The sequence below is a fragment of the Corythoichthys intestinalis genome, chromosome 2 (genome assembly GCF_030265065.1).
Source record: "Corythoichthys intestinalis isolate RoL2023-P3 chromosome 2, ASM3026506v1, whole genome shotgun sequence".
Classification (NCBI taxonomy): Eukaryota; Metazoa; Chordata; class Actinopteri; order Syngnathiformes; family Syngnathidae; genus Corythoichthys; species Corythoichthys intestinalis.
In genome coordinates this window covers 62,724,909-62,752,628 of record NC_080396.1, presented here as the reverse complement: position 1 = coordinate 62,752,628, position 27,720 = coordinate 62,724,909, and the positions used below count along the sequence as shown (strand labels likewise).

At 39.1% G+C, this 27,720-nt stretch overlaps 2 protein-coding genes across 5 annotated transcripts; both read right to left on the bottom strand.

The window, feature by feature from the left end:
* Positions 1-6,502: 6,502 nt before the first annotated feature.
* LOC130905902 (uncharacterized) lies at positions 6,503-19,186 on the bottom strand. Of its 4 annotated transcripts, XM_057819682.1 has the most exons (6): positions 13,576-13,596; positions 12,959-13,057; positions 9,142-9,234; positions 8,855-9,034; positions 7,552-7,837; positions 6,503-7,306 (listed from the first exon to the last, which is right to left on the bottom strand). In XM_057819682.1, exons 1-6 carry the CDS (start codon positions 13,579-13,581, stop codon positions 7,095-7,097), a joined length of 876 nt encoding a protein of 291 aa, XP_057675665.1. In that variant the 5' UTR covers positions 13,582-13,596; the 3' UTR covers positions 6,503-7,094. The 4 variants fall into 4 exon arrangements, with proteins under 4 accessions (XP_057675665.1, XP_057675690.1, XP_057675681.1 ...); XM_057819707.1 differs by lacking the exons at positions 12,959-13,057; positions 13,576-13,596 and adding an exon at positions 19,166-19,186; XM_057819698.1 differs by lacking the exons at positions 12,959-13,057; positions 13,576-13,596 and adding an exon at positions 18,544-18,570.
* A 565-nt stretch (positions 19,187-19,751) lies between these two features.
* On the bottom strand, positions 19,752-25,024 carry LOC130929610 (N-lysine methyltransferase KMT5A-A-like). The gene is made up of 5 exons (XM_057856922.1): positions 24,423-25,024; positions 23,768-23,887; positions 20,570-20,729; positions 20,127-20,319; positions 19,752-19,925 (listed from the first exon to the last, which is right to left on the bottom strand). The coding sequence occupies exons 2-5, from the start codon at positions 23,877-23,879 to the stop codon at positions 19,752-19,754; spliced, it is 639 nt and encodes a 212-aa protein (XP_057712905.1). The 5' UTR covers positions 23,880-23,887; positions 24,423-25,024.
* Positions 25,025-27,720: the final 2,696 nt, after the last annotated feature.

Sequence of the window (27,720 nt, the reverse complement as noted above, 5' to 3'; positions counted from 1 at the left end):
ATTTTACTTTAAAAAAGTAATTAATTACAGTTACAAATTACTTCTCCCAAAAAGTAATTGCGTTAGTAACTCAGTTACCTGAATGTAAGAGTAATTAGTTACTTGGCAAAGTAACTAGTGATATTTTTTTTTTCCCCTCAAAAAAAAAAAAAAAAAAAAAAAAAAAAAAAAAACACAGGTCACACAATGTGAAGCTTAAAGGGTTTGGGGGACAATTGGCCCTAGCCCAATTCTTTACCCTCCACTTAACTAGACACAAGGGTATTGCGATAACTAGCTAGTAACCTTTGCTATGTGTGGAAGTCATTTAAAGTTGTGAATCAATCGTTAAAGTTGTTAAAATTTCTCCCGTTATTGCATTAGTTCCCTTCTGTCTACTTTAAACATGTGTAAGTTTTAAAATTGTTTCATCATTTAAAGATAGATTTAAGTTAAGATTTTGCCGATTTAGGAGCATTTTAGATTTTAAAAAATTACTTAAGTTCGCTAGGAAGGATCTCTACATCAGGGCCTTCCTGAGAGGTCTACTGCTTTAAGATGGCGGCTGTTTACAAACGCATGTAGTCCTTACAACATGTTGGCAATGCAGCAGTGTCTGTCATTTGCATCTAGTTCTATAATATGATATCTACCGTGTCATGTGGGTGTAGTTTGTCGGCTATGGCTGCAGTCAGGTATTATTGGAGCCACCTAGCATCGCGGTTGCAACGGCGTCTTCCCCACTCCTGCTCTGCTCTCGTCCCCGTGAGTCCGTTTCTCTCAGACTTTTTTTTATTCAACCAACTTAGTAACGCATAGTAACGCACGCCTTTCCCGCCTCAGTAACGGTAACGGCGTTGCCAAGATGAGAAAAGTAATTAATTAGATTACTCATTACTGAAAAAAATAACGCCGTTAGTAACGCCGTTATATTGTAACGCCGTTATTAACAACACTGGTTGTAACACGTGCAGAATGTGGCTAGTCATTATCTTGCTGAAATAAGCAGCAGCGTCCATGAAAAAGACTCGCTTGGATGGCAGCATGTTTTGCTCCAAAATCTGTATGTACTTTTCAGCATTTATGTTGCCTTCACAGAAATGTAAGTCACCCATGCCATGGGAACTAATGGACCCCCATACCATCACAGATGCTGGCTTTTGAACTTTGCGTTGATAACAGTCCGGATGGTCCGCTTCCTCTTTGGTCCGCAGGACACGACCTCCAGTGTTTCCAAAAACAATTTTAAAAGTGGACTCATCAGACCACAAAACACTTTTCCATTGTGCATCAGTCCATTTTACATGAGCTTGGGCCCAGAGAACCCGGCAGAGTTTCTGGATGCTGTTCATAAACGGCTTTTGCTTTGCATGGTAGCATTTTAACCTGCACTTACTGATGTAGTGATCAACTGTATTTACTGACAGTGGTTTTTCTGAAGTTTTCCTGAGCCCATTTGGTGATATCCTTGACACACTCATGTCGATTTTTAAGGAAATGCCGTCTGAGGGATCGAAGGTCACGGTCATTCAGTCTTGCTTTCCGACTGTGGCGCTTACGTGCATTGATTTCACCAGATTCTCTGAACATTTTTATGATATTATGGACCGTAGATGTTGAAATCCCTAAATTCATTGCAATTTTGCTTTGAGAAATGTTGTTCTTAAACTGTTCAACTATTTTCTCACGCAGTTGTGGACAAAGTGGTGAACCTCGCCCCATCCTTGCTTGTGAAGGACTGAGCTTGTTTGGGGAGGCTCCTTTTATGGTACCATGTGGGATGTTCCAAAACGGTGTTTGATGAGCTTTTCTCAGCTTTCTCAGTATTTTTTGCCACCTTTCCCAACTTCTACTGGACGTGTTGCAGCCATGAAATTTAATAAGTAAGTTAATTTTTATTTGGCAAAAAACAATTAAGTTTATCAGTTTGAACATTAAATATGTTGTCTTTGTAGTGTATTCAATTGAATATGGGTTGAGAAGGATTTTCAAATCGTTGTATTTTGTTTGCATTTACATTTTACACAATTTCCCAACTTCAACCGAATCCGGTTTGTAGCATTGTGAACAAAACTAGACTTATGAAGGGTTCCTTCATCACGTAGCAAGAAAATGGTCATGTTAATTCGATCAGTGTGAAACAAATCAATCTTTTCAATGTAAGTGTATACGGAATGACTCGATTTTAGCGCTGAAAACTAGGGCTGTCAAAATTATCGCGTTAACGGGCGGTGACAAATTTTTTAAATTAATCACGTTAAAATATTTGATGCAATTAAAGCACATACCCCGCTCAAACAGATTAAAATGACACTACAGTCATTTCCACTTGTTACTTGTGTTTTTGGAGTTTTGTCGCCCTCTGCTGGCGCTTGGGTGCGACTGATTTTATGGTTTTCAGCACCATGAGTATTGGTGGTGCTGAAGAATGGCGAGCTACTAGTTTATTTTTTGTTTGAAAATTTTACAAATTTTATTAAAACGAAAACATTGAGGGGTTTTAATATAAAATTTCTAGAACTTGTACTAACATTTATCTTTTAAGAACTACTAGACTTTCTATCCATGGATCGCTTTAAAAGAATGTTAATAATGTTAATGCCATCTTGTTGATTTATTGTTATAATAAACAAATGCAGTACTTATGTACAGTATGATGAATGTATATATCCGTCTTGTGTCTTATCTTTCCATTTCAACAATAATTTACAGAAAAATATGGCATATTTTATAGATGGTCTGAATTGCGATTAATTGCGATGAATTACGATTAATTAATTTTTAAGCTGTGATTAACTCGTTTAAAAATTTTAATCGTTTGACAGCCTTACTGAAAACACATGAGTATAGGTAGGCTATGTGTGTCCATGTTCCTGCTGTCATTGTATCCATCCATTCCTTGGTTGCTCCCGTCCCTTCTGAGTCTGACTGACCAATATGTAATCACACATTCCAACTTGCAAGGATCTTGGGAGCCCAAAGGGTGCATAACTGCAAATTGTTGCCATAGTGCTGTTGGGATGTAGTAAGAGTCACTTCAACTTCCAACCTCTTTGGCACCGCAATAATTTGATGAGCGATGATAAGAAGGAACAGTTAAATTATTATTTTTTTTCTTTTAAAGTTTAACTTCTACTCTGTTGTGCAATTTAAAGCCTACCTAAATTCATACAATTCAGCCTTACTGTATTTGACATTTGGTCCCTACCAGCAATCGTTACACATCACGTCTCGGAAAACGTCAGCTTACCTCACCATGCTCGCCCTTTCATCTGGAACAGATGTACATGTGTAGCACTAATATACTGCTTTAGTCTTGAAGGAACCATGCAAATGTTGAGATATGTACTGTCATGAGTTTGACTCTGCTTGTGTAATAACGTATTGGCCCGAATATAAGACGGCCCTGATTATAAGACGACCCCCTCTTTTTCAAGACTCAAGTTTGAAAAAAGACTTTTTGAACACCAAATTATTTTTTATACAGAAAATAATTACAGTGCATCCCAAACAAATGATTATAACCAGGGGTGCACATAATTTTTTTGCCCAGGTTCTCAGAGGAGGACCTGGAGATGTGACTTTGTCCTCAGTGAGCTTGAGAGCCGACCCGCCTGATGCGATAAATTTATGACAAGCTTTACTTAGAGCCAATTAACTTTAATTAATTATATTAACAATTAATGCTTGATTAACATCAACTGACACAACAAAATTGCCATTACTTTGAAGTGAAATGTAAAGAAATAAGAAGCACCAATTCAAAATAAAGGGCATTATGCGGCTCCCACATTAACTCCAAGCCTTTTTAAAAGTGGGATATCCTCCTCATAAGACCTCATTGAACGTGCATGTTTAGCTTTGTAAAATGCGAGCAAAAACACGTTTGTCAGTGCATGTCGCTGTTCATTACCTTTATTCCGCCACTTGTCCATAGGGCGAGTGCGGTCCTGTTTGACATCGATAGTTTGCTTAATTGCCACATGCTCTGTTTATTTTCGTGCTTTTCAAAGTCTGGATGGCTGAAATTCTTTGACCCTACATAAAATGCGCTGCTCTTATCGGCGACATTGGGATTCTCACGGCACATTTTGTACCGCATTTCCGTGCGAGCATCATTTGCTTCTAGCCATGGTACCTCCTGTAGCCACTTTTCAGCAAAAGTCCTTTTTTTCGGTAGCTCCGGTGACGTCTCTGTCGTCTGTCTGTCTTTTGACGGGGGTGGGGGAACACGGAAGTAATTTAGTGATGGCCAAATGAAGCCTCATGAAGCAATGAAGCTTTGCAGCCAATTGGTTTGCACATGTAGCAAAGCTTCATGGTGCTTCATTTACCCTATGGCGCCATCAAGTGGTCTAGAAGCCCAAGAGGTCAACATTGTTAAGAATTCAATGGCTATTTGCTTAAGACAAAGATATGAATGTGCTTGTGTTAGTAATTTATTATGTGAACAAAATACAAGTGCTAAGGGTAATTTGTTATTCATTTTTATTTAGAAGTAATAGCTTTCCCACAGTGGCTGGCTTTAAACAGTTTCTTTTTTTTTGGAAAATATTTCACCAGCTTTAGAAAATAATCTTTCACAAGGCACAGATGAAGCTGGGGTGCAGAGAAATGTGAGTGCCAGTTTATATAAATTTGGGTAGGTATTCTTTTGTGCCTCCCAGTACACTAATGGATTATTCATTCTGTTGATGTTTGGTTCAGATAGGTACACACACACACACGCACGCACGCACACAGCCTTGTTTTTCTGTCATTGTAGGGACACCTGACAAGACCGTGCATTATGGGGACCACCCTTTCTGAATGTCGTAGAGAGCTGAAAAAAATCAGGGAGCATCCTCGAAAATTGTACAATGCAAAAATCACTTTAAATTTCCATTTAGACAAAGTATAGAGGCATCGACCTGACTACAGACCGACTTATGGGGACATTTTTTCGTTTTCGTCACTTATGGGGTCAATAACGATACACAATACCTGTTTTTTATCCCTTCCTGGGTACCGCTTACACAAACCTCAGATCATACTTACTTCTGGGGTCAGTAACTTTACACACTGACCGGTTTTTCCTCTCTTCTTGGTACCGCTTACACAAACGTCAGATCATACCTTCTTCTGGGGTCAGTAACTATGCACACCATCTGTTTTTCTCCCTTTCTGGGTACCAGTTAGAAAAACGTCAGATCATGCCTACTTCTGGGGACGGTAATAATGCACACCACCCACACAAATGTCAGATCATTGTGACTTTGTGGAACCACTCTATGTCACCCGAAGAACATGCCGTAAAACTACTAATTGACCAGGTAGTATTAAGTTTTTTTTATATGTGCATTTTCTTCAGTGACCATTGATGTGTCAAAACTGACACATAATATTTTAATGGAATGTGCCTTAAAACTTTTTTTTTTTCCTCTTGGCATTAAGTTATTCTTTGTCTTGGACTTCTGATATTCAATTTCTGTAGTAACTTTGCACAGGTTGTTCTAGCATTGCTCAAATAAATCACTGCATAGCCATATAAGAACTACAGTGATCCCTTGCTACATTGCGCCCTCAGTCCATCGCTGATATTTGCTTGCTAAACAGCAAGTTGATTTGAGAGGACTCAGTCAATGAAGAATTTAAAGAATTATACTGTTATAGTAAACTATACTCTTTCCAATGCTAAATCTGAGTAAAAGCATTGAACACACACAAAAAAGATTTTTTTTTTTTTTTAAATGTAAATAAGCTACACATCTACTTCGCCGATTTCGATTATAATGGGGGGATCCCCTTTAACCACGAAAAACGAGGGATCATTGTATATCACTGCATTAATTACGATACATTTACAGTTTAAATTCTACCTTATGTTGGATAAAAATTTACTGGAATTTCAGACTGTACACTACGGTTCAAAAGTTTGGGGTTCAAACAATCAGCAATATTTACAAATAATTGGTTGTTTACATAGGCTGCACTCGACTTTTAGCCGCAGGAGTGCACTTTAGGTTCTAAAAATCCATAGATAGGCAACACTTGACCGTAAACCGCAAGTCGAAGGGGGGGTTATAGTTCGAAAAGTTTTAGCCAGTAACAGTGAAGTGCAACATGCACAAGGTAAGTCATCGTCTTTATTCTCTCTTAACTGCTGTATCGCTTCAAAACAGACGAAACAAGTGCAAACAGTTATACACAAACTTAACTATCAATGGCATATGCAAAAGACCAAACACTTTGCAAAAGAAAAGCACGAATGCAACCTGCCACAACACGATCCCCAATTTCTAAAGCGCGATTGCAAACTGGCAAAAGCAAGAACCCCAATTGCCACAGCACAACTTCAAAAGGATGACACAGAAGTTAAAAAAAAAAAAGGACGACACTTCGTGTATTGCTATATGTGCTTTGTGACCATCTGTACAGACCTCCGTGAAGTCCCTCCACCCCATCAGTCGCATATTTATATGAAAATGTCAATCATTTGTGCTGTAAAAAATGTTGTTTATGCTGGTATCATTTTATATATATTTAGATATTAATTTCCAGTGAGGATGTCATAACTCCCATGGCTCACGGAGCGTATCAAGTCTCAATAACGAGGGTGTCAATAACGAGCAGAAACGAATTCGGGTCCATTTTGTAGTGAATGGGGGGGCTTGAGATTTGAATTACGAGTGATGACGTCACCCTCAGCTCCTCATTAACCGCAAAATGGACCAGAAGTGCCATTCGTTCCTGATACGTTCGTGCTAGTTGTTTGGACAGCCCTCTGTTATTGAGAGTTGATAAGCTCCGTCAGCCATGGGAGTTATGACGTCTTCACTCGAAATTAATATCTCAATATCTATAAAACGATCGCAGCACAAACGACAATTTTTTACAGCACAAACAATTGACACCATTTTTTAAATCAAAATGGGAGGTTGATTGACCTCAAACCTATAAGAGAAATATTGCAACAATAGCAGGACACACAAAAAAAAAAAAAACGCACAAACTATTGCCATCATTTTTATATAAATTTTCATCTGATGGGGCAACTTCACGGAGGTCTGTAGAGATGGTCACAAAGCACATATAGCAATATAAAAAGGGTCACCATATATAACCCCTACATCCCCCTAAACTCTCCTTTTGAGATCTGTGATCTTGTTTTTAATGTAAAATTTTACTGCTGACCAATGCCTGTTTTTGAGTGCTACTTGTTCCTTTTTAAGGCAGTCATCGCAGTCGCTCTTCCGTGGAACACGGCAGGTAGTGATGAATGACATCATATGCTTCTCAACAGCCAAGACCTCTTTCTTCCATGGCTTCTTTTTAACCGGTTGTCGACCTTTACAAAAACAAACATTCATCATTAAATTTGTTTCAAATTAGTCAAGTCATTTAGTCCATGACACGCTGTTCTAAATATGGCTGTTGCGTAGTGCACAGTCAACTAGCCCAAGCACTGTAAATGTACTAGCACATCACAATATCATTTCCAAAATAAATGAAAATATATATACAGTATATCTGAAAAGTTAATTAGAGAAATAAACATTGAAATCAACATTAAAAACATCTCAGGAAACTTACCTTTTCCTTTTTTGGGTGACTTTTGTTTCCGTTTGGTGGACTGACGTTTGGGTATATGCTGAGGAGATGGTCCATCAACGTGCATAACAGATGGCATCGAGGAGGCTTTTGAGGTATTTGTAAGGTGAAACAAATCTTTGATGATATCCTTCTTAACGAGAGAGTCGACACATTGCAAACCTTCACTCTCATCTGATTCCTCACTTGTGCCTGGAATATATTCATCTCCACTGTCCTCTGAGGTGGAGTAAAGAAGCTCTCCATTACCGTCAATTTCATTTCCCACCTAGAAAAAAAAACTTATAAAGGAAAGAAGGCAGACGACCAATGAAAAGACTCAACACAATTCCTAATACTAGAGCTGGGAATCTTTGGGCACCTAACGATTTGATTACGATTCAGAGGCTCAGATTCGATTATAAAACGATTATTGATGCACCCCACTCTTTTTTTTTTTTTTTTTTTTTTTAAATTACTTTTGTACATTAGTTCCAAAATTGTTCAAAAATCCTCTCAGGCTAAACCAAACTACTGTTTCAATATCAAGTTAACATATAGCAGTAAACAAATATACAAAAATAACAGTAAATTAAAAAACTCCAGTCCCCATTCTATATCAGCAGCTTTAAACTACTTTCAATTAATTTAATGTTGTGAATCAACCGTTAAAGTTGTTAAAATTGCTCCTGTTATTCCATAATTTCTCTTTTGTCTACTTTCAACATGTAAAAGTTTTAAAACTATTTTAAAGATAGATTCAAGTCAATATTTTACCGATTTAGGAGTATTTTAGATAAAAAGTTAATTAGGTTCGCTTGGAAGGTTCGCAACAACAGCCTTGCAGGGAAGTGTACTGCTTTAAGATGGCGGCCGTTACTAACGCCCGCATCTAGTTTTTTTTTAGATGTGCTGGTAACGATACCGAAGCTATAATGCATCTAGTCCTATATAAATGATATCTACCGTAACATAATGTGGCTTGTAGCAGCTTTTCGGCAGCAGTCAGGTATGTTGTTGTTTTTTTTTTTATCTCGTAGCATGAGTTGAGCTAGAGCCGTGAGTTGAGCATTGGCGTTACCCGAGGGGCCGGGTAATGAGAGGCATTATGTTTAGCTACTCTCGCTCCGTCCCTAATTGCGTACCGAAGACCGCGCGGCGCGCTGAGTGTGTCGTACTTCTGCTTTACTTGGCATATTTCAATAATCGGAATTTGGATGTTTGTGAATCGTTCTCGAATCTTCCACGGCCGAATCGCGAATAATCTAAGAATCGGAAATTTTGCACACTTCTACCTAATACATACCTGATAACGGCTAAGTGTGCTGTTGACCTGCATACATTTAGTTCTCCTGAGCTTTGGGATAGTACTTTGGTAAAGATTTATGGATAGCTCCTGGGATTCATCAGAATCAGTGTAGTTAACCAAACCCATATTGTGCAGGTTTTTTTTGTCCATGGGAAAAGAATGGTTTGAATCCAATTTCTAAAGAACAAAGAAACCATGAATTGCTGAATACTGTCACAGAGGAAAGAGGTCTACACACAAATATCAAAAACGGTATATATCCAACATTGAAAAACAAAAAGTACCTTCACTTCTGACTTCGTAGGTCCTAGAGAGGAATGCTCGGTGGTGCTTGACATCTCAAATTCCGGAGATTCACTTAAATTCAACTGTACGTCCTGTCAACAAGTTGAGATTTAGGTTGACAATATTTACAATGAGGAGCAGAAGTATTTGCATCCACTTACAAAATAGGTAGAGGTCTGATATTTCAATCATAGATGCATTTCCACTTATACAGACAATCTAAAAAAATCCGGAACTCACATTGTGTAATTTTTTTAATTTATTTGTAATTTATTGAGGTTCATAAGTATTTGTACCCCTGAGAATCAGCAATAGTTATAACTAGAGCCGTCCCGACTAGTCGATGTCATCGATGACGTAATTGCGTCGACGGGTAATGACGGGTTAAAAATTTTTTTAATGCGGATAAAGTTTAGAATGGCGGGCGCTCGCGATGCAAGCGGTTGTTACTGGCACCTCCAAGGGGGCCGCTGTTATTTCAATGTGACCGCCAATGTCAGATTGAGCAAATAGGAAGAAAGTGGACGAGCGAGAGAGAGGGAGCGAGAGAGAGGGAGTTGGAAAAGTTTGTGGGTATCGCGGAGTTGAGTGGCTGCATCCCCCACATTTTTGTTTTGGTCAATAAAAGTATCTAAAGAGCTATCCGACGCCTCTCGGTGTTTTTATGCACGCCGCCGCCTTCCGGAGGAGGAAATCAGACGAACAGACGACAACGAACCAAGTGAATCACTGGTTCACTTGTCAGTACGGCGAGGAGTTAAAAACACCGCCAATTACCAAAAGGGCAGAATTGGTAACACCTGAAAGTGGCAAAAAGCCCAAAAACCGGACCAGAATAGCCAGAGCCTGGAATTATTTCAAGGAAAATATGGAGGGTGCCACCGTGTGTACTCTTTGCTAAGCTGGGCTCACATACCATGGTAGCACATCGGCTATGAACGAACACTTGAAGCGCAGTCACTAGTGGTGCAACGGTTTGCGGTTCAAAGCCGAACCGTATGGTTCGCCCAGTACGGTTCAATACGCCTTTATGAACCGCGCCTTTTCGGTTTTGCAATTAATGTATTCTGAACGCTTGTGGAATGAATTGATCGGCCTCTGTGTGCCTGTGTGTGACATGAAGCACCGCTGTGGAGAAATTCCCGCCCCGCAAGTAAATGTCGGATCGCTGTCAAGCACCTGTGTAATAGAAGCAGAGAGCGCTTACGAGAGAAGTGTAAGTGAAACAAGAAAGAAAACAAATAGCGATGGGGAGCGGAGGAGTGGAGAGACCGAATTTTGAGGAAGCACCGGCGTCTTTCAAATCTGCGGTGTGGCAACATTTTGGTTTCCCCGTGGACTACAATGCGGAGGGAGACAAACTATTGAGAGAAAAAAAATGCAAGCTTTGTTCAGCGCTTGTTCCCCATGCTAATGGCAACACTTTTATGACATGACTCCGGCACCTCAGCCGGCATCACCCACAGATATCACTTTCTCAGGGCAGGACAACCCCAAAGATGACACCGGTGAAAACACACAGCGGGCTTCGTTAATTTATTTGCCACGCTTGACCCGCGTTATATTGTTCCCTCGCGGACATATTTCTCCAACAACCTAATCCCCAACATTTATGAAATGGCAAGCAAAGCCATCGAAGATGATTTTGCTAAAGCACATAGTTTGGCCCTGACCACTGATAGTTGGACGTCCCGTGCTACAGAGTGCTACAACCTAACTGTGACGGTGCACTTTAATTCTTCATACCTGTCAAGTTGTACGGTCTCGTCGTAATTTGTACAAGTGAGCACTGATTTTTAAATGTGTAAGCCGTACGTTACGTTCAAAATCTGCACATTTTTCGTGCATTACGTTTTTTTTTTTTTCATCCGTTTGGATTTGGTCACCGTTTCTGCAACGAGAATGTTCGTTGATACGTTGGTTGAATGACGCGAGAAAAGTCAGACACGGAGAGGGAAGAGTTTTTGTTGAGACGCTGTAGCAAATGCGATGCTAGGCGGGTTAAATATTTCCTGACTGTAACCGACAGCATACAATCTACGCCTAGATAACCCATGCATATAGAACTACATGCGAAATGACAGACGCGGTAGCGTTCGTAAACAGCCGCCATTTTAGAGCAGTAAACTTTTCAGAAAGGCTCTGTTGAAGTAAACCTTCCGAGCGAGCCTAAGCAACTTTTTATCTAAAATACTCCTTAATCTGCAAAATCTTGACTTGAGTCCGTCTTTAAAGGATGAAACAATCTTAAAATTTTCACATGTCAAAAGTAGACAGAAGAGAACTAATGCAAAAACGGGAGAAATTTTATCAACTTTAACGGTTGATTCACAACATTAAATGACCTCCAAACATAGCAAAGGTTACTATGTTTTTGGGTTTGTTTCTTCCTGCTGCTTCGCTACCCTGCAGACATCTCTCTGCTTTGCTCCTGCTTCTCATGCTTCAATCATCTTTTTAATCATTTTTAATCACCTCTAAATTACTCAGCAAGTCTTGCAATTTTCTTTTAATCTTGTTTATATTTAAACAAAGGCTTTTTGAGCATTTTTTAGCCTTTTTAGAGTGCTTTTTTGTCTTTACTGGAACACAAGCCTGCCTTATCGCGACTGGAACTGAGGAATTCGGCTAACGGAAGCTAAGTAGCAGCAACATGCCTCCCCTGTCAATGGATGATTGCCACAAACTGCTCCAGAAGATAGCAGTACTGGAAACAAAAATCTACCGGCTTGAAGTGAATATGGAGGTAAATGGACAGCTCGTCGTTTGGGACAGCCCTAGTAATGACATTCAAAGAGTTGTCAGTCTACCTTGAAAAAAAAAAGTCCAGGTTAACTCCATGAGAAACCACCCACACGCCACCTGACCTTCCAACATGACAATGATCCAAAGCCCACAGCCAAGCTGACCGAGGAGTGGCTGGGTAAAGACCACATCAAGGTTCTGGAGTGGCCAAGCCAGACTCCATATCTAAACCCAATAGAAAATTTTTGGATGGAGCTGAAACTGTTTCTCAACGACAGCCTCAAAACCCAACAGATCTAAAGAAGATTTGTGTGGAGGAATGGGCCAAAATCCCCGTTTCCATATGTGAAAGCATCTAGCCTCTGTAATTGCTTCTGCACTATACATTAGCACTGATTTTCTCGGGGGGGGGGGGGACAAATACTTATGAACCCCAGTAAATTATAATTGAATTATAGAAAAATCATACAATGCCAGTTGCGTTTTTTTAATTTATTTTTTTAAACTATATCTCCATAAGTGGAAATGCATCTATGAATGACATTTTAATCCTCTATTTACTTAAGGGGTGAACTCACAAGGAGTGCAAATACTTCTGCACCTCACTGTACTTGCTACAGATTTTCTACCAATTTTTAAGCATTAGCAATCCATGAGAACATTTATATTATCAGTTTGACTGTCTCAGTATAGCTGATGCCAAGTCGCTTTATCTTGATGTATTTTATCCATTTTGTTTGCTAACAATATAGTGTGCAATGGACCCCAGGAGAGCCAGGAAGTACTGAAAGTCCCCCAAATAAAAAGCTGCAGTGGATGGTAATGTTGTAGATTATTTCAGACTAAGAGTTTATACAACTTCTGTTATTATTTCAATAAACTCATGATGAAACAGGTTATCAAATAGTATTTAAAAAAAATAAATAAATAAAATACTTTACGGGGTCCCCACAAACATTGTGAAACCTGACACACACCCACTAAGCTGGGCTGGGCTGTACTGTATTTCAAGTCTCGAACAATTGGCTGAAGTCAGATAAACTGCAGCTTTAAAGCACAAGCGATGCATACCTCCATTGCAGCGTCTGTAGATTTCGGAGACTGTTGCTCTCTGGTTCTGGAGATCCCAACCTCAAAATATTCAGTCACAGTGGAATGGCTTCCTCCATCCTGATCAACAAGTTGAGAATTCATTAACAAACATCAAATGTATATCTCTATGCATTTTAAGATTTAGCCATATACAACAACAAAATTCCATAACTCAGTTGAATCCACTCACTATGGCCGATTCAAAATCACTTTTATCGTGATGCATTTGTTCTTTTTTTGACTAGCATTTTATTCATTTGAGGATTAATGAAAACAATAATGTGTTAGGGACCACATCAGTGCCCGACATGTCCTAAACGTCTCCCAAATTAACAGCTGCAGTGGCTGGTAATGTTGTAGATTATTTAAGACTAAGGGTATATACAACTTCTGTTATTATTTCAATAAACTCATGATGAAACAGGTTATTAAATACTATTTTTAAAAACAAAATAAATAACTTTACGGGGTCCCCACAATCATTGTAAAACCTGACACACACCCACTAAGCTGGGCTTGGGTGTACTATATTTCAAGACTCGAACAATTGGCTGAAGTCAGACAAACTGTAGCTTTAAAGCACAAGCGATGCATACCTCCATTGCAGCGTCTGTAGATTTCGGAGACTGTTGCTCTCTGGTTCTGGAGATCCCAACCTCAGAATATTCAGTCACAGTGGAATGGCTTCCTCCATCCTGATCAACAAGTTGAGAATATAATTCATTAACAAACATCAAATGTATATCTCTATGCATTTTAAGATTTAGCCATATACAACAACAAAATTCCATAACTCAGTTGAATCCACTCACTATGGCCGATTCAAAATCACTTTTATGGTGATGCATTTGTTCTTTTTTTGACTAGCATTTTATTCATTTGAGGTTTAATGAAAACAATAATGTGTTAGGGACCACATCAGTGCCCGACATATCCTAAACGTCTCCCAAATTAACAGCTGCAGTGGCTGGTAATGTTGTAGATTATTTCAGACTAAGGGTATATACAACTTCTGTTATTATTTCAATAAACTCATGATGAAACAGGTTATTAAATAGTATTTTTAAAAACAAAATAAATAACTTTACGGGTCCCCACAATCATTGTAAAACCTGACACACACCCACTAAGCTGGGCTTGGGTGTACTATATTTCAAGACTCGAACAATTGGCTGAAGTCAGACAAACTGTAGCTTTAAAGCACAAGCGATGCATACCTCCATTGCAGCGTCTGTAGATTTTGGAGACTGTTGCTCTCTGGTTCTGGAGATCCCAACCTCAGAATATTCAGTCACAGTGGAATGGCTTCCTCCATCCTGATCAACAAGTTGAGAATATAATTCATTAACAAACATCAAATGTATATCTCTATGCATTTTAAGATTTAGCCATATACAACAACAAAATTCCATAACTCAGTTGAATCCACTCACTATGGCCGATTCAAAATCACTTTTATCGTGATGCATTTGTTCTTTTTTTGACTAGCATTTTATTCATTTGAGGTTTAATGAAAACAATAATGTGTTAGGGACCACATCAGTGCCCGACATGTCCTAAACGTCTCCCAAATTAACAGCTGCAGTGGCTGGTAATGTTGAAGATTATTTCAGACTAAGGGTATATACAACTTCTGTTATTATTTCAATAAACTCATGATGAAACAGGTTATTAAATAGTATTTTTAAAAACAAAATAAATAACTTCACGGGGTCCCCACAATCATTGTAAAACCTGACACACACCCACTAAGCTGGGCTTGGGTGTACTATATTTCAAGACTCGAACAATTGGCTGAAGTCAGACAAACTGTAGCTTTAAAGCACAAGCGATGCATACCTCCATTGCAGCGTCTGTAGATTTCGGAGACTGTTGCTCTCTGTTCTGGAGATCCCAACCTCAGAATATTCAGTCACAGTGGAATGGCTTCCTCCATCCTGATCAACAAGTTGAGAATATAATTCATTAACAAACATCAAATGTATATCTCTATGCATTTTAAGATTTAGCCATATACAACAACAAAATTCCATAACTCAGTTGAATCCACTCACTATGGCCGATTCAAAATCACTTTTATGGTGATGCATTTGTTCTTTTTTTGACTAGCATTTTATTCATTTGAGGTTTAATGAAAACAATAATGTGTTAGGGACCACATCAGTGCCCGACATATCCTAAACGTCTCCCAAATTAACAGCTGCAGTGGCTGGTAATGTTGTAGATTATTTCAGACTAAGGGTATATACAACTTCTGTTATTATTTCAATAAACTCATGATGAAACAGGTTATTAAATAGTATTTTTAAAAACAAAATAAATAACTTTACGGGGTCCCCACAATCATTGTAAAACCTGACACACACCCACTAAGCTGGGCTTGGGTGTACTATATTTCAAGACTCGAACAATTGGCTGAAGTCAGACAAACTTTAGCTTTAAAGCACAAGCGATGCATACCTCCATTGCAGCGTCTGTAGATTTCGGAGACTGTTGCTCTCTGGTTCTGGAGATCGCAACCTCAGAATATTCAGTCACAGTGGAATGGCTTCCTCCATCCTGATCAACAAGTTGAGAATATAATTCATTAACAAACATCAAATGTATATCTCTATGCATTTTAAGATTTAGCCATATACAACAACAAAATTCCATAACTCAGTTGAATCCACTCACTATGGCCGATTCAAAATCACTTTTATCGTGATGCATTTGTTCTTTTTTTGACTAGCATTTTATTCATTTGAGGTTTAATGAAAACAATAATGTGTTAGGGACCACATCAGTGCCCGACATGTCCTAAACGTCTCCCAAATTAACAGCTGCAGTGGCTGGTAATGTTGAAGATTATTTCAGACTAAGGGTATATACAACTTCTGTTATTATTTCAATAAACTCATGATGAAACAGGTTATTAAATAGTATTTTTAAAAACAAAATAAATAACTTCACGGGGTCCCCACAATCATTGTAAAACCTGACACACACCCACTAAGCTGGGCTTGGGTGTACTATATTTCAAGACTCGAACAATTGGCTGAAGTCAGACAAACTGTAGCTTTAAAGCACAAGCGATGCATACCTCCATTGCAGCGTCTGTAGATTTCGGAGACTGTTGCTCTCTGGTTCTGGAGATCCCAACCTCAGAATATTCAGTCACAGTGGAATGGCTTCCTCCATCCTGATCAACAAGTTGAGAATATAATTCATTAACAAACATCAAATGTATATCTCTATGCATTTTAAGATTTAGCCATATACAACAACAAAATTCCATAACTCAGTTGAATCCACTCACTATGGCCGATTCAAAATCACTTTTATGGTGATGCATTTGTTCTTTTTTTGACTAGCATTTTATTCATTTGAGGTTTAATGAAAACAATAATGTGTTAGGGACCACATCAGTGCCCGACATATCCTAAACGTCTCCCAAATTAACAGCTGCAGTGGCTGGTAATGTTGTAGATTATTTCAGACTAAGGGTATATACAACTTCTGTTATTATTTCAATAAACTCATGATGAAACAGGTTATTAAATAGTATTTTTAAAAACAAAATAAATAACTTTACGGGGTCCCCACAATCATTGTAAAACCTGACACACACCCACTAAGCTGGGCTTGGGTGTACTATATTTCAAGACTCGAACAATTGGCTGAAGTCAGACAAACTTTAGCTTTAAAGCACAAGCGATGCATACCTCCATTGCAGCGTCTGTAGATTTCGGAGACTGTTGCTCTCTGGTTCTGGAGATCGCAACCTCAGAATATTCAGTCACAGTGGAATGGCTTCCTCCATCCTGATCAACAAGTTGAGAATATAATTCATTAACAAACATCAAGTGTATATCTCTATGCATTTTAAGATTTAGCCATATACAACAACAAAATTCCATAACTCAGTTGAATCCACTCACTATGGCCGATTCAAAATCACTTTTATCGTGATGCATTTGTTCTTTTTTTGACTAGCATTTTATTCATTTGAGGATTAATGAAAACAATAATGTGTTAGGGACCACATCAGTGCCCGACATGTCCTAAACGTCTCCCAAATTAACAGCTGCAGTGGCTGGTAATGTTGAAGATTATTTCAGACTAAGGGTATATACAACTTCTGTTATTATTTCAATAAACTCATGATGAAACAGGTTATTAAATAGTATTTTTAAAAACAAAATAAATAACTTCACGGGGTCCCCACAATCATTGTAAAACCTGACACACACCCACCAAGCTGGGCTTGGGTGTACTATATTTCAAGACTCGAACAATTGGCTGAAGTCAGACAAACTTTAGCTTTAAAGCACAAGCGATGCATACCTCCATTGCAGCGTCTGTAGATTTCGGAGACTGTTGCTCTCTGGTTCTGGAGATCCCAACCTCAGAATATTCAGTCACAGTGGAATGGCTTCCTCCATCCTGATCAACAAGTTGAAAATTCATTAACAAACATCAAATGTATATCTCTATGCATTTTAAGATTTAGCCATATACAACAACAAAAATCCATAACTCAGTTGAATCCACTCACTATGGCCGATTCAAAATCACTTTTATCGTGATGCATTTGTTCTCTTTTTGACTAGCATTTTATTCATTTGAAGTTTAATGAAAACAATAATGTGTTAGGGACCACATCAGTGCCCGACATGTCCTAAACGTCTCCCAAATTAACAGCTGCAGTGGCTGGTAATGTTGAAGATTATTTCAGACTAAGGGTATATACAACTTCTGTTATTATTTCAATAAACTCATGATGAAACAGGTTATTAAATAGTATTTTTAAAAACAAAATAAATAACTTTACGGGTCCCCACAATCATTGTAAAACCTGACACACACCCACTAAGCTGGGCTTGGGTGTACTATATTTCAAGACTCGAACAATTGGCTGAAGTCAGACAAACTTTAGCTTTAAAGCACAAGCGATGCATACCTCCATTGCAGCGTCTGTAGATTTCGGAGACTGTTGCTCTCTGGTTCTGGAGATCCCAACCTCAGAATATTCAGTCACAGTGGAATGGCTTCCTCCATCCTGATCAACAAGTTGAGAATATAATTCATTAACAAACATCAAGTGTATATCTCTATGCATTTTAAGATTTAGCCATATACAACAACAAAATTCCATAACTCAGTTGAATCCACTCACTATGGCCGATTCAAAATCACTTTTATCGTGATGCATTTGTTCTTTTTTTGACTAGCATTTTATTCATTTGAGGTTTAATGAAAACAATAATGTGTTAGGGACCACATCAGTGCCCGACATGTCCTAAACGTCTCCCAAATTAACAGCTGCAGTGGCTGGTAATGTTGTAGATTATTTCAGACTAAGGGTATATACAACTTCTGTTATTATTTCAATAAACTCATGATGAAACAGGTTATTAAATAGTATTTTTAAAAACAAAATAAATAACTTTACGGGGTCCCCACAAACATTGTAAAACCTGACACACACACACTAAGCTGGGCTGGGCTGGACTGTATTTCAAGTCTCGAACAATTGGCTGAAGTCAGATAAACTGCAGCTTTAAAGCACAAGCGATGCATACCTCCATTGCAGCGTGTGTAGATTTCGGAGACTGTTGCTCTCTGTTTCTGGAGATCCCAACCTCAGAATATTCAGTCACAGTGGAATGGCTTCCTCCATCCTGATCAACAAGTTGAGAATATAATTCATTAACAAACATCAAATGTATATCTCTATGCATTTTAAGATTTAGCCATATACAACAACAAAAATCCATAACTCAGTTGAATCCACTCACTATGGCCGATTCAAAATCACTTTTATCGTGATGCATTTGTTCTCTTTTTGACTAGCATTTTATTCATTTGAGGTTTAATGAAAACAATAACGTGTTAGGGACCACATCAGTGCCCGACATGTCCTAAACGTCTCCCAAATTAACAGCTGCAGTGGCTGGTAATGTTGTAGATTATTTAAGAGTAAGGGTATATACAACTTCTGTTATTATTTCAATAAACTCATGATGAAACAGGTTATTAAATACTATTTTTAAAAACAAAATAAATAACTTTACGGGGTCCCCACAAACATTGTAAAATCTGACACACACACACTAAGCTGGGCTGGGCTGGACTGTATTTCAAGTCTCGAACAATTGGCTGAAGTCAGATAAACTGCAGCTTTAAAGCACAAGCGATGCATACCTCCATTGCAGCGTGTGTAGATTTCGGAGACTGTTGCTCTCTGGTTCTGGAGATCCCAACCTCAGAATATTCAGTCACAGTGGAATGGCTTCCTCCATCCTGATCAACAAGTTGAGAATATAATTCATTAACAAACATCAAATGTATATCTCTATGCATTTTAAGATTTAGCCATATACAACAACAAAATTCCATAACTCAGTTGAATCCACTCACTATGGCCGATTCAAAATCACTTTTATGGTGATGCATTTGTTCTTTTTTTGACTAGCATTTTATTCATTTGAGGTTTAATGAAAACAATAATGTGTTAGGGACCACATCAGTGCCCGACATATCCTAAACGTCTCCCAAATTAACAGCTGCAGTGGCTGGTAATGTTGTAGATTATTTCAGACTAAGGGTATATACAACTTCTGTTATTATTTCAATAAACTCATGATGAAACAGGTTATTAAATAGTATTTTTAAAAACAAAATAAATAACTTTACGGGGTCCCCACAATCATTGTAAAACCTGACACACACCCACTAAGCTGGGCTTGGGTGTACTATATTCAGTCACAGTGGAATGGCTTCCTCCAACCTAATCAACAAGTGGAGAAGTAATATAAACCATTAACCAATATGAGACAAACTGCAGCTTTAAAGCACATGCTATGCATACCTCCATATCCGAGTCTTTAGATTGTGGAGGCTGCTCTCTGGTCCTGGAAATTTCACTCTCAGCAGTTTTCGTCACAGTCGATTGTCCTTTGTCCTGATCCGCAAATGGAGACATACAATTTCTATTGATGTGATCATGCGATAAGGAGGAAAACAACTTTTAAATTAGTTTGTGGTTAGCCTACAAACAGTCAACCTGTTTACCATAAAATGAAAACAAACTGGAAACCCCAACATTTGAAGGACCAAAGCTCTGTTGCAAGTTATTTTTATGTCTGATACTTATTTGACAAACCTTTTTCCTCCAAGGCCAGTCCGCTGGTCCGTAGTCATAAGTTATCTCTTCACCAATGTCAAGGTCTCTTTGTGCAAATAAACACAGGTGAGGCTTGCCCTCTGTCACAATCATCTTCATTTTACAATTTGGGTGCTTGTGGTCATCATTGACCAGTCTTCCGAGACTGCCATCTTCTTTGGCAGCATCAATGCTTAAAAGACAATATGAAAAAATATATATATAAAATATATAGAATATACAGTATATACACATTTAAAAGGGGAAGGGAAATGCACAATTGGGTCATATTATAATATATATATAATAACATATATATCCTCAGAGATCAAGTGATTTTTCTCAAGACAATTTATGTCTTATGGCATTGATTTTCACCTGAACAGTTAAAACACTGAATGCATGAAAAAATAAAAATCTGATAACTGCAATCTTAGCCTCACCACCAAGTTTTTTCTTGCCAGCGGAAATCAAAGACAAAGACTCTTCCTGTTCCATAGTCCATCTTTCTCTTTTGGGATTCATCCCAATCTATTAAATCTCCTCTGTACTCCACCACAAAATCTTCTTTCCTGAAAGGGGCTTTGGTAAATACTCCTCGACCTTGTATGAACAAAAACAAAGGTTTGTAGCTTCATCTTCATAATTTTGACACAATTACTATGGAAAAGAAAGAAAAAAAAAAAAAAAAAAAAAAAAAAGAGTAGCAAGATCATCATTTGTACCACCATTTACTCTACAATGCCCTGATCACATTTTTGCACCTAAATCGGAGTCACCCCATTTTGAGGATTTGACAATTCCTGGTCACGATACAATAACAGGGCAATGTATTAAGATTAAGCCTGAACGATATATCATTTAAACATCTCCATCGCGAAGTGCATATGAGCGATAGTTTTATTTTTTTTTTAATCCACAAATTTATGTTGGTTCATGCTTTCTCGGTCCCGAGCTGATCGCTTTAGTGTCACTCGTGCTCCCTCCATCCCTCTCCCAGCTCTATGTTCCTCTGCACAGTTGCTTATTAAAGTTAACGATGGTTGTGTTTGATCTTGCCACTGAAGCGGACTTCAAATGCACCAGATGTTTCAGTCATTGTTTAACTTGTTAAGCACTTCTTGCAAGAAGGAAGCGTGCGTTGGAATGAATGTGTGTGTGTGGAAACGTTCGAGGTAGCCGGTCTTCTAAGGGGTTTTCTTTGTACACCTGTTGTGTCTTGGAAATGAACGCCAATAGTGATTCTGCAGCCAAGGTAGATAAACAGAAGCATTTACTAAAGCACTTTATTCTTGTTTAAAAATGATTAGGTGGGACAGTTACATTTAAAACTGATCATCATTATTTCATTTGAAATGCTTAAAACCCATTTTTTAAAATATTTAGATACATTTTTTAAAGCATACTTTGGGGGAAAAAAGTGAAAAACATGTCTAATATCTCTTTCCAATGCTAAAAAAATAGGTATAAATAAGTATTTTTAATATCACAATATATTGCAATCCCCCCAAAAATCGCAGCAATGTTTCTTCCAATATCGTTCAGGCCTAATTAAGATTAAAAAAAAAAAAAAAAGGTAGAACTAGTTAATGTAAAAAAAATTCATATTCCAGATATCACTCTTGTATGATGATCTTATCATTAACGTCCTGCAACAGCCAGCAGAACATTCTATTTGTGGTACATATGCTTCTGCTGTTTCTGGATTTGTTGAAATATATACTTTTGTTTTTGTAATATCTGTGTACAACTGGATTGGTTTGTTATCAAGTTGTTTAGTGCAAACCGTTGTTTGGAAAATTAGGAAAATTAGTGAAAAAATAATTTGTTTACCTGAATAGCCTGGTGTTTGGAAAAAAAAAAAAAAAAAAAAAAATAGAATTAAGATTGAACATTTGACGATACATCGCAGTATAGGAGATAAATGTGGACAAAATTGTTACTACCCTTTATATTAAAAAAAAAACAAAAAAAAACATATTCAGACATGGGCTGATAACTAGTTTCAAAGGATACCAAGGTTTTAAAATGTCTAATTATCCGATTGTTAGATGAGCTATTTCAATATTATTGGCTGCTTTTAAACCCTAACAAACGTTCTCGCTGAGCTTATGGTGTTGACAGTTCGCAGGAATCAAATCAGCTTCTCAAAGCCGAAGGACATGCTGTTTTGTTAATACGAATCTTAGGCACACAACACAGTTGTTCAATGTAATTGCGTATAGAGCCGTCCCAAGTAGTCGATGACATTGATGACGTACTGTAAATGGGTCGGTTAGCACAACATACTGTTGAATGTTGATAATGTGAATACATCGACACGAGCATACAGTCAATTGTTAACAAATATGCACTGCTAAAATGGCATAAGCTTGGGATCCCAGTGTTTCGGGCAGGGGATAAGAGTTACGTTTGTTATAGTGGTTTTTAGTTTTTATGTTTGTAGAACAGCGGTAACCAATATGGTGCCCGTCGTCATCAGGTGCCCTGCCCCCCAAAAAACAAATAAGTAGTCGACACTTTTAAAAATAGCTCACCAGTGATGCAATATTGTTAGTTCTCGATTCAACAATTTAAACTTGGTCTGAGCATTTTTTTTCAGTACAAAATATTCTACATATTGTTTGAGAAAACATGAATAATGTAAACAAATTATCAAAATAATGCATTTTAGATTTCTATTTTGATACCGTAATATTTGTACTCAAGGTTATCATACGGTAAGAAACTGATTTTGGCCCATGCCTGTACCCAATGGTCATTTAAAGTTAACCATATACGGATTTCCAATTTTTGGCACTGTTACATGCATAGGGTTAGCCAGCAATACAGTCAGCCACCATGAGAATTTGGCTGTTTTCAGGAGCATGAAGTTACTACATAAAGTTGCTTGAAAAGGTAAATTTTAAGCAATTTCCACAAAAATTGCCTTGCGCACCTCATAAAATGACATAAGGCAGGGGTTGGCAACCCAAAATGTTGACTCATGAAGACTCATATTGAACCAAAAAAAAAAAACCATGTCTGGAGCCGCAAAAAATTACATATTAGCCTTAAAATGAAGGCAACACATGCTGTACGAATCTATATTAGATATGTTAGCCAATGACCAAAATGACAAAGTTGGCTACAAATAGATCATGAGCCTTCATCATGAAATGTTTATTTTTCCTGCAGTGCATCCTATTGAGAATGACGCACCACGTGACTACTCTGTTGTACGATGCTACCTCAACTTTGAACTTCATCACAATATTAATGAATTGAATAAATGTTTGTGTCATGATTTTCCTACTACAGAAACCATATTAAAACAAAAAATATATTTACCTCCCCCATCTTTTTCAGACATTTTTCAAGAAGCTCCACGGAGCCACTAGGACAGTGCTAAAGAACCGCATGCAGCTCTAGAGCCGCGGGTTGCCGACCGCTGACATAAGGCGATTAAAAAATATATATATCACCGAAAAAAATAATGCAAGGCCTCATTTAAATAATTTGAAAAAAATCTAAATAAATACTCTTTGAGATTTAGACACGTCTGACTTGAACTAAAACGCTAAGAAGTCAACTCGGATACAGTAAAACAAAAACAATAACTTACAGTATATCTCAGTGAACATATTAATACCATACAGTACCTTTAAAAGAACTGATGTACTTCTTCTCCAACTCGAGAGTCTTATCCAGACCCATTAAAGCATGTTCAATGGCATCCTGTTTTGGTGATTTCCTGCTTCTCAGGGAAGGCATTGCCAATTCTAAAAAATAAAATATAATGATTTTACACATTATTGGTATTATAGGCTAAATTTCTGCCTGCTGCCACACCAATTTGTAATTTTCTTTAAACAATGTAGCTGCATTACATAGCTTTCTTAGCGCTTTTATAAAAGAGTTACACTATAATGCAAAACTATCTTGTTAAATTTGTCCACGCAAGAGGGTATACGTTAATGTCCTACATAGCATATTGCTAGTTTGCATAGAGGTGCTTCAATAAAAACGTTTTGGCTACTATGCTAAGCTAGCTCACTAAAGTAAGTCCTTGCAGCACATACATACCGGCACTGAATTTCTGCACTAACTGCATAGCATAGTTGTCTTATATGCTTATATAAATCGTTATCGCTACAATGCTAAATTAGTTGGTTAAATTACGTGCGCCTCAGAGCAAGGCCAATTATGTGCTAAATGCTACCATCACAACGAAGCTGCTTATTTTAAACGTTTTATTTTTAACTATACCATCACTCCAATCAAGGAGAGTGTATATTGGGTCAAAATAACACTTACCTCTGCGTTAAAACAGGTAGTATATGTACTTTAATCAGGGTGACTTTCCAAAAGTTGCACTTCCTCCTCTCATTCAATTGTTCTCATCTGCAATGCATTGGGCGGTGCTTAATCAGTCTTCCCGCGCCAGCTGTGAACGTCAATATGTTTTAACCCCTTCAGACTTGCTGCGGGAGGACATGATGCGTGCGCATCTCTAAACCAATAAATACAGTGAATTCAGTTGCAATTGTCACTTCTGGGAGATGATTGTATGAAACTTTACCCATTGAAATCAAATCATGAGTAGTGAGAAGCCCTCTTTGCTATTTTTGGCTCTTTCAAAACGAATAACGTAAAGTGCCCGTTTGTCATCAAAAACACATTAACATAAAAAATGACCAATAAAAACTTTAAATAACCAAACCAAAAAATTGCACTTTGTTGTGGTGTTTGAGTAAAAATCAGGGCAGATTGTATTATTTTTTTCCCATCAGTAAAACTGCGGGTCTGAAGGGGTCTCACTGTAACTTTAATTAATGTGTGGTTGTTAATAATTATATTTGAGTGACCTTTTTCAGGAAACACAATTTACATAAGAAGAGTTCATTTCCAAAAGCACGTCTTAAAATACACACACACATATATATATATATATATAAATTCAAAAAATTGTTTGCTTTTACTCAAATTTCTGGTAAAACCTGTAATAACACTGAATAAAAAAGGGTATGTTGGGTAAAGCACAAAAATCAAGGTTATCACTCATAGCAGTCGCATGCTAGGAGTTAATTGCAATAAGTCGTGACAGACAGACAGATAGTGTGGTGACCCTTTGTTGTTTGACATAATTCACCCATCGTACTGGTGTGTCCATTTGGCCGAGCGCGTTACCGGCTACGTCACAGTCACGGACAGATACTTTAGAGCTGCGCGCGTTCTGGCTGAGTTCAGAGTTCACAGAAAGCAGCAGAGTTCCTAGCGAGTTACAAGAGACACATGAGCCGCCGAGCACGGCAAATAAGACTCCATCCAACGTCTTACCGCTTACCCTGGTGACCCCGACGAGCCTCGCTGAAGTCTCAGAGGCATTTTTGAACACTTTAAGCAATGGCGGACGCTAGCTTTTTCGAGCTGGCGACGTTTAATGAGTCTTCTGCGGCCGCGTTGTTCGCGTTCGCGGAGGAGCAGTTCGTCCTCCGTGGTATTTCCAACGACACCATCCGCTTCTACCACGTGGTAGCCGCGCTCGGGTACTCGACGGCGGTCAGAGCACAGCACTTCATAGTCTTTCCGCCGAGATGTCGCACGTCTCGACCTCTTCCTCGACCGCAGCTGAGCAACGCGTGCCGCCTCTCTTGGCGTCCGCTTCTCCGGCCTCGCCTGGGCGGAGCTGCGCGACGCGCTCCTCGTCCTGGACGGGCGCCCGATCGTCCTGCTCGGTCGTCCACCGCCTTGCATCCTGGTCGTCGCTTTTGGTCGCCCGCCGCCTGGCATCCTGGGCGTCCTCCAGACTGTTCTGCTCAGACTTCCCGCATCCGGCGTCCTGGACGGCCGCCTGACCGTCTGTTCGGTCGTTTTCCACTGACGCCCCGGCAGAGCAACTCATGCATTCCGTTCTTTTGATTCGGGTTGCGCCTGGCGTCCTGTGTGGGTGAATTCTGGGGGGACCTGTGGGGTGACCCTTTGTTGTTTGACATAATTCACCCATCGTACTTGTGTGTCCATTTGGCCGAGCGCGTTACCGGCTACGTCACAGTCACGTGACAGACACTTTAGAGCCGCGCGCGTTCCGGCTGAGTTCAGAGTTCACAGAGAGCAGCAGAGTTCCTAGCGAGTTACAAGAAACACATGAGCCGCCGAGCACAGGAAATAAGACTCCATCCAACGTCTTACCGCTACGATAGATAGATAGATAGATAGATAGATAGATAGATAGATAGATAGATAGATAGATAGATAGATAGATAGATAGATAGATAGATAGATAGATAGATAGATAGATAGATAGATAGATAGATAGATGATGTGTTTTTCCCATCAACATAGTATACATACATAACATACTGCCCGATTAAGATTACTTTAAGATTTTTTTTCAAAAGCAGTTCTATTCTTTCTCCACGTGGTTATTCTGGTTGACTTGGCAAGGTAGGCAGACTTTTGTGGAGGGTATGAAAACCATATAGTGTTTATCTGAATGTTTTGGGGGAAAACAGCCACTTTCCCATTCATCTTCACTGTATTTCAAATAAATACAACAACTCATTTGGCAATTAGCCCCAGAAATTGGACTGAACTCTGTGGCTGCCATTGATAAGAAAAATAAATTATTATTTTTAACTGTAAGGGTGAGAAGCAAACGATCATGTTTCTGTGCCATTAACAGCAGCAGATGTCCAATCAATTTTGACAGGCAGGGCAACCATTGGCTGCTAACTCACTCAATCAAATATATATGTATATATATATAACACCATTATAACACTATGGTGTTAAATACAAATCATATCAGCCATCCATCGGTCTTCTTTGAGGTCGGGTCACAGGGACAGCAGCTTCAGCATCCCATACCATACTGTTTCCTCTGCTAGTTTGTCGGTCATCCCAAGGCCAGCTACAGTAGATCCACCTGCAATTCGCACCCACATCTTTTGTTTTCTCACTAGTAAAGGAGACCTAGTTTTAGACTGGCGGTCCAATCGGGCTGGAAGGGCTGTGGCAGGCCCTGCCACCGGAGCCTCGGGGAGTGGGGTTTGCACCCCCACCCTATTAAATTCTCGCCGCAAAGCCTTTCGGACCCCCGCCGGCTGATGAGGGGGCCAGTAACCAGGTTGGTGAGGGCACGCCTCGCGTCGCAGTGGCGCTGAGGAGTCATCCACTGGACCTCGACGCTCTCGGCTGATTCTGAGGCGTTCGGTACGGGTGGACGCTGGATGGACGCCTGGAACAAGCTCTCACTCCAAGATGATGCCAGCGTGTCTGCCTTGTCTTTTGAGCTTGCCAGGTTGGGCATCGCTGTAGTCGCCTTCATCGACCAGGCAGTGGCCAGATCAAGGTAGGTGGTTACACCTATGACTGGTCGGGTCGAGCCGAAGGTCGGCGCACCGAGGGTTTGGCCATTGTGGTGGCCAACAGGGGGGCTTCGCAGGTCAGGGAGGTCATGCTGGTCTCAGAGCGTACCATGAGGGTGCGACCCGCTCACTCGGTGGGCGTTATGTCGTTTGTTGCAGTGTACGCTCCAACCAGGGAAAGTGAGCTTCCAAAGAAGGGAGCCTTCTACACTGAGCTTGAATCGGCGATGGATGCTGTTCCAAAG

Coding starts and splice junctions, on each gene's coding strand:
- LOC130905902 (XM_057819682.1), bottom strand. Junction 9,035..9,141: donor CTACGAAGTCAGAAGTGAAG/GTACTTTTTGTT, acceptor TTTGTTCTTTAG/AAATTGGATTCAAACCATTC. Junction 7,307..7,551: donor GTCACCCAAAAAAGGAAAAG/GTAAGTTTCCTG, acceptor GTTTTTGTAAAG/GTCGACAACCGGTTAAAAAG.
- LOC130929610 (XM_057856922.1), bottom strand. CDS start 23,879: ATGCCTTCCCTGAGAAGCAGGAAATCACCAAAACAGGATGCCATTGAA. Junction 20,320..20,569: donor TGGCAAGAAAAAACTTGGTG/GTGAGGCTAAGA, acceptor TTGTCTTTTAAG/CATTGATGCTGCCAAAGAAG. Junction 19,926..20,126: donor ACTGGCCTTGGAGGAAAAAG/GTTTGTCAAATA, acceptor TTTGCGGATCAG/GACAAAGGACAATCGACTGT.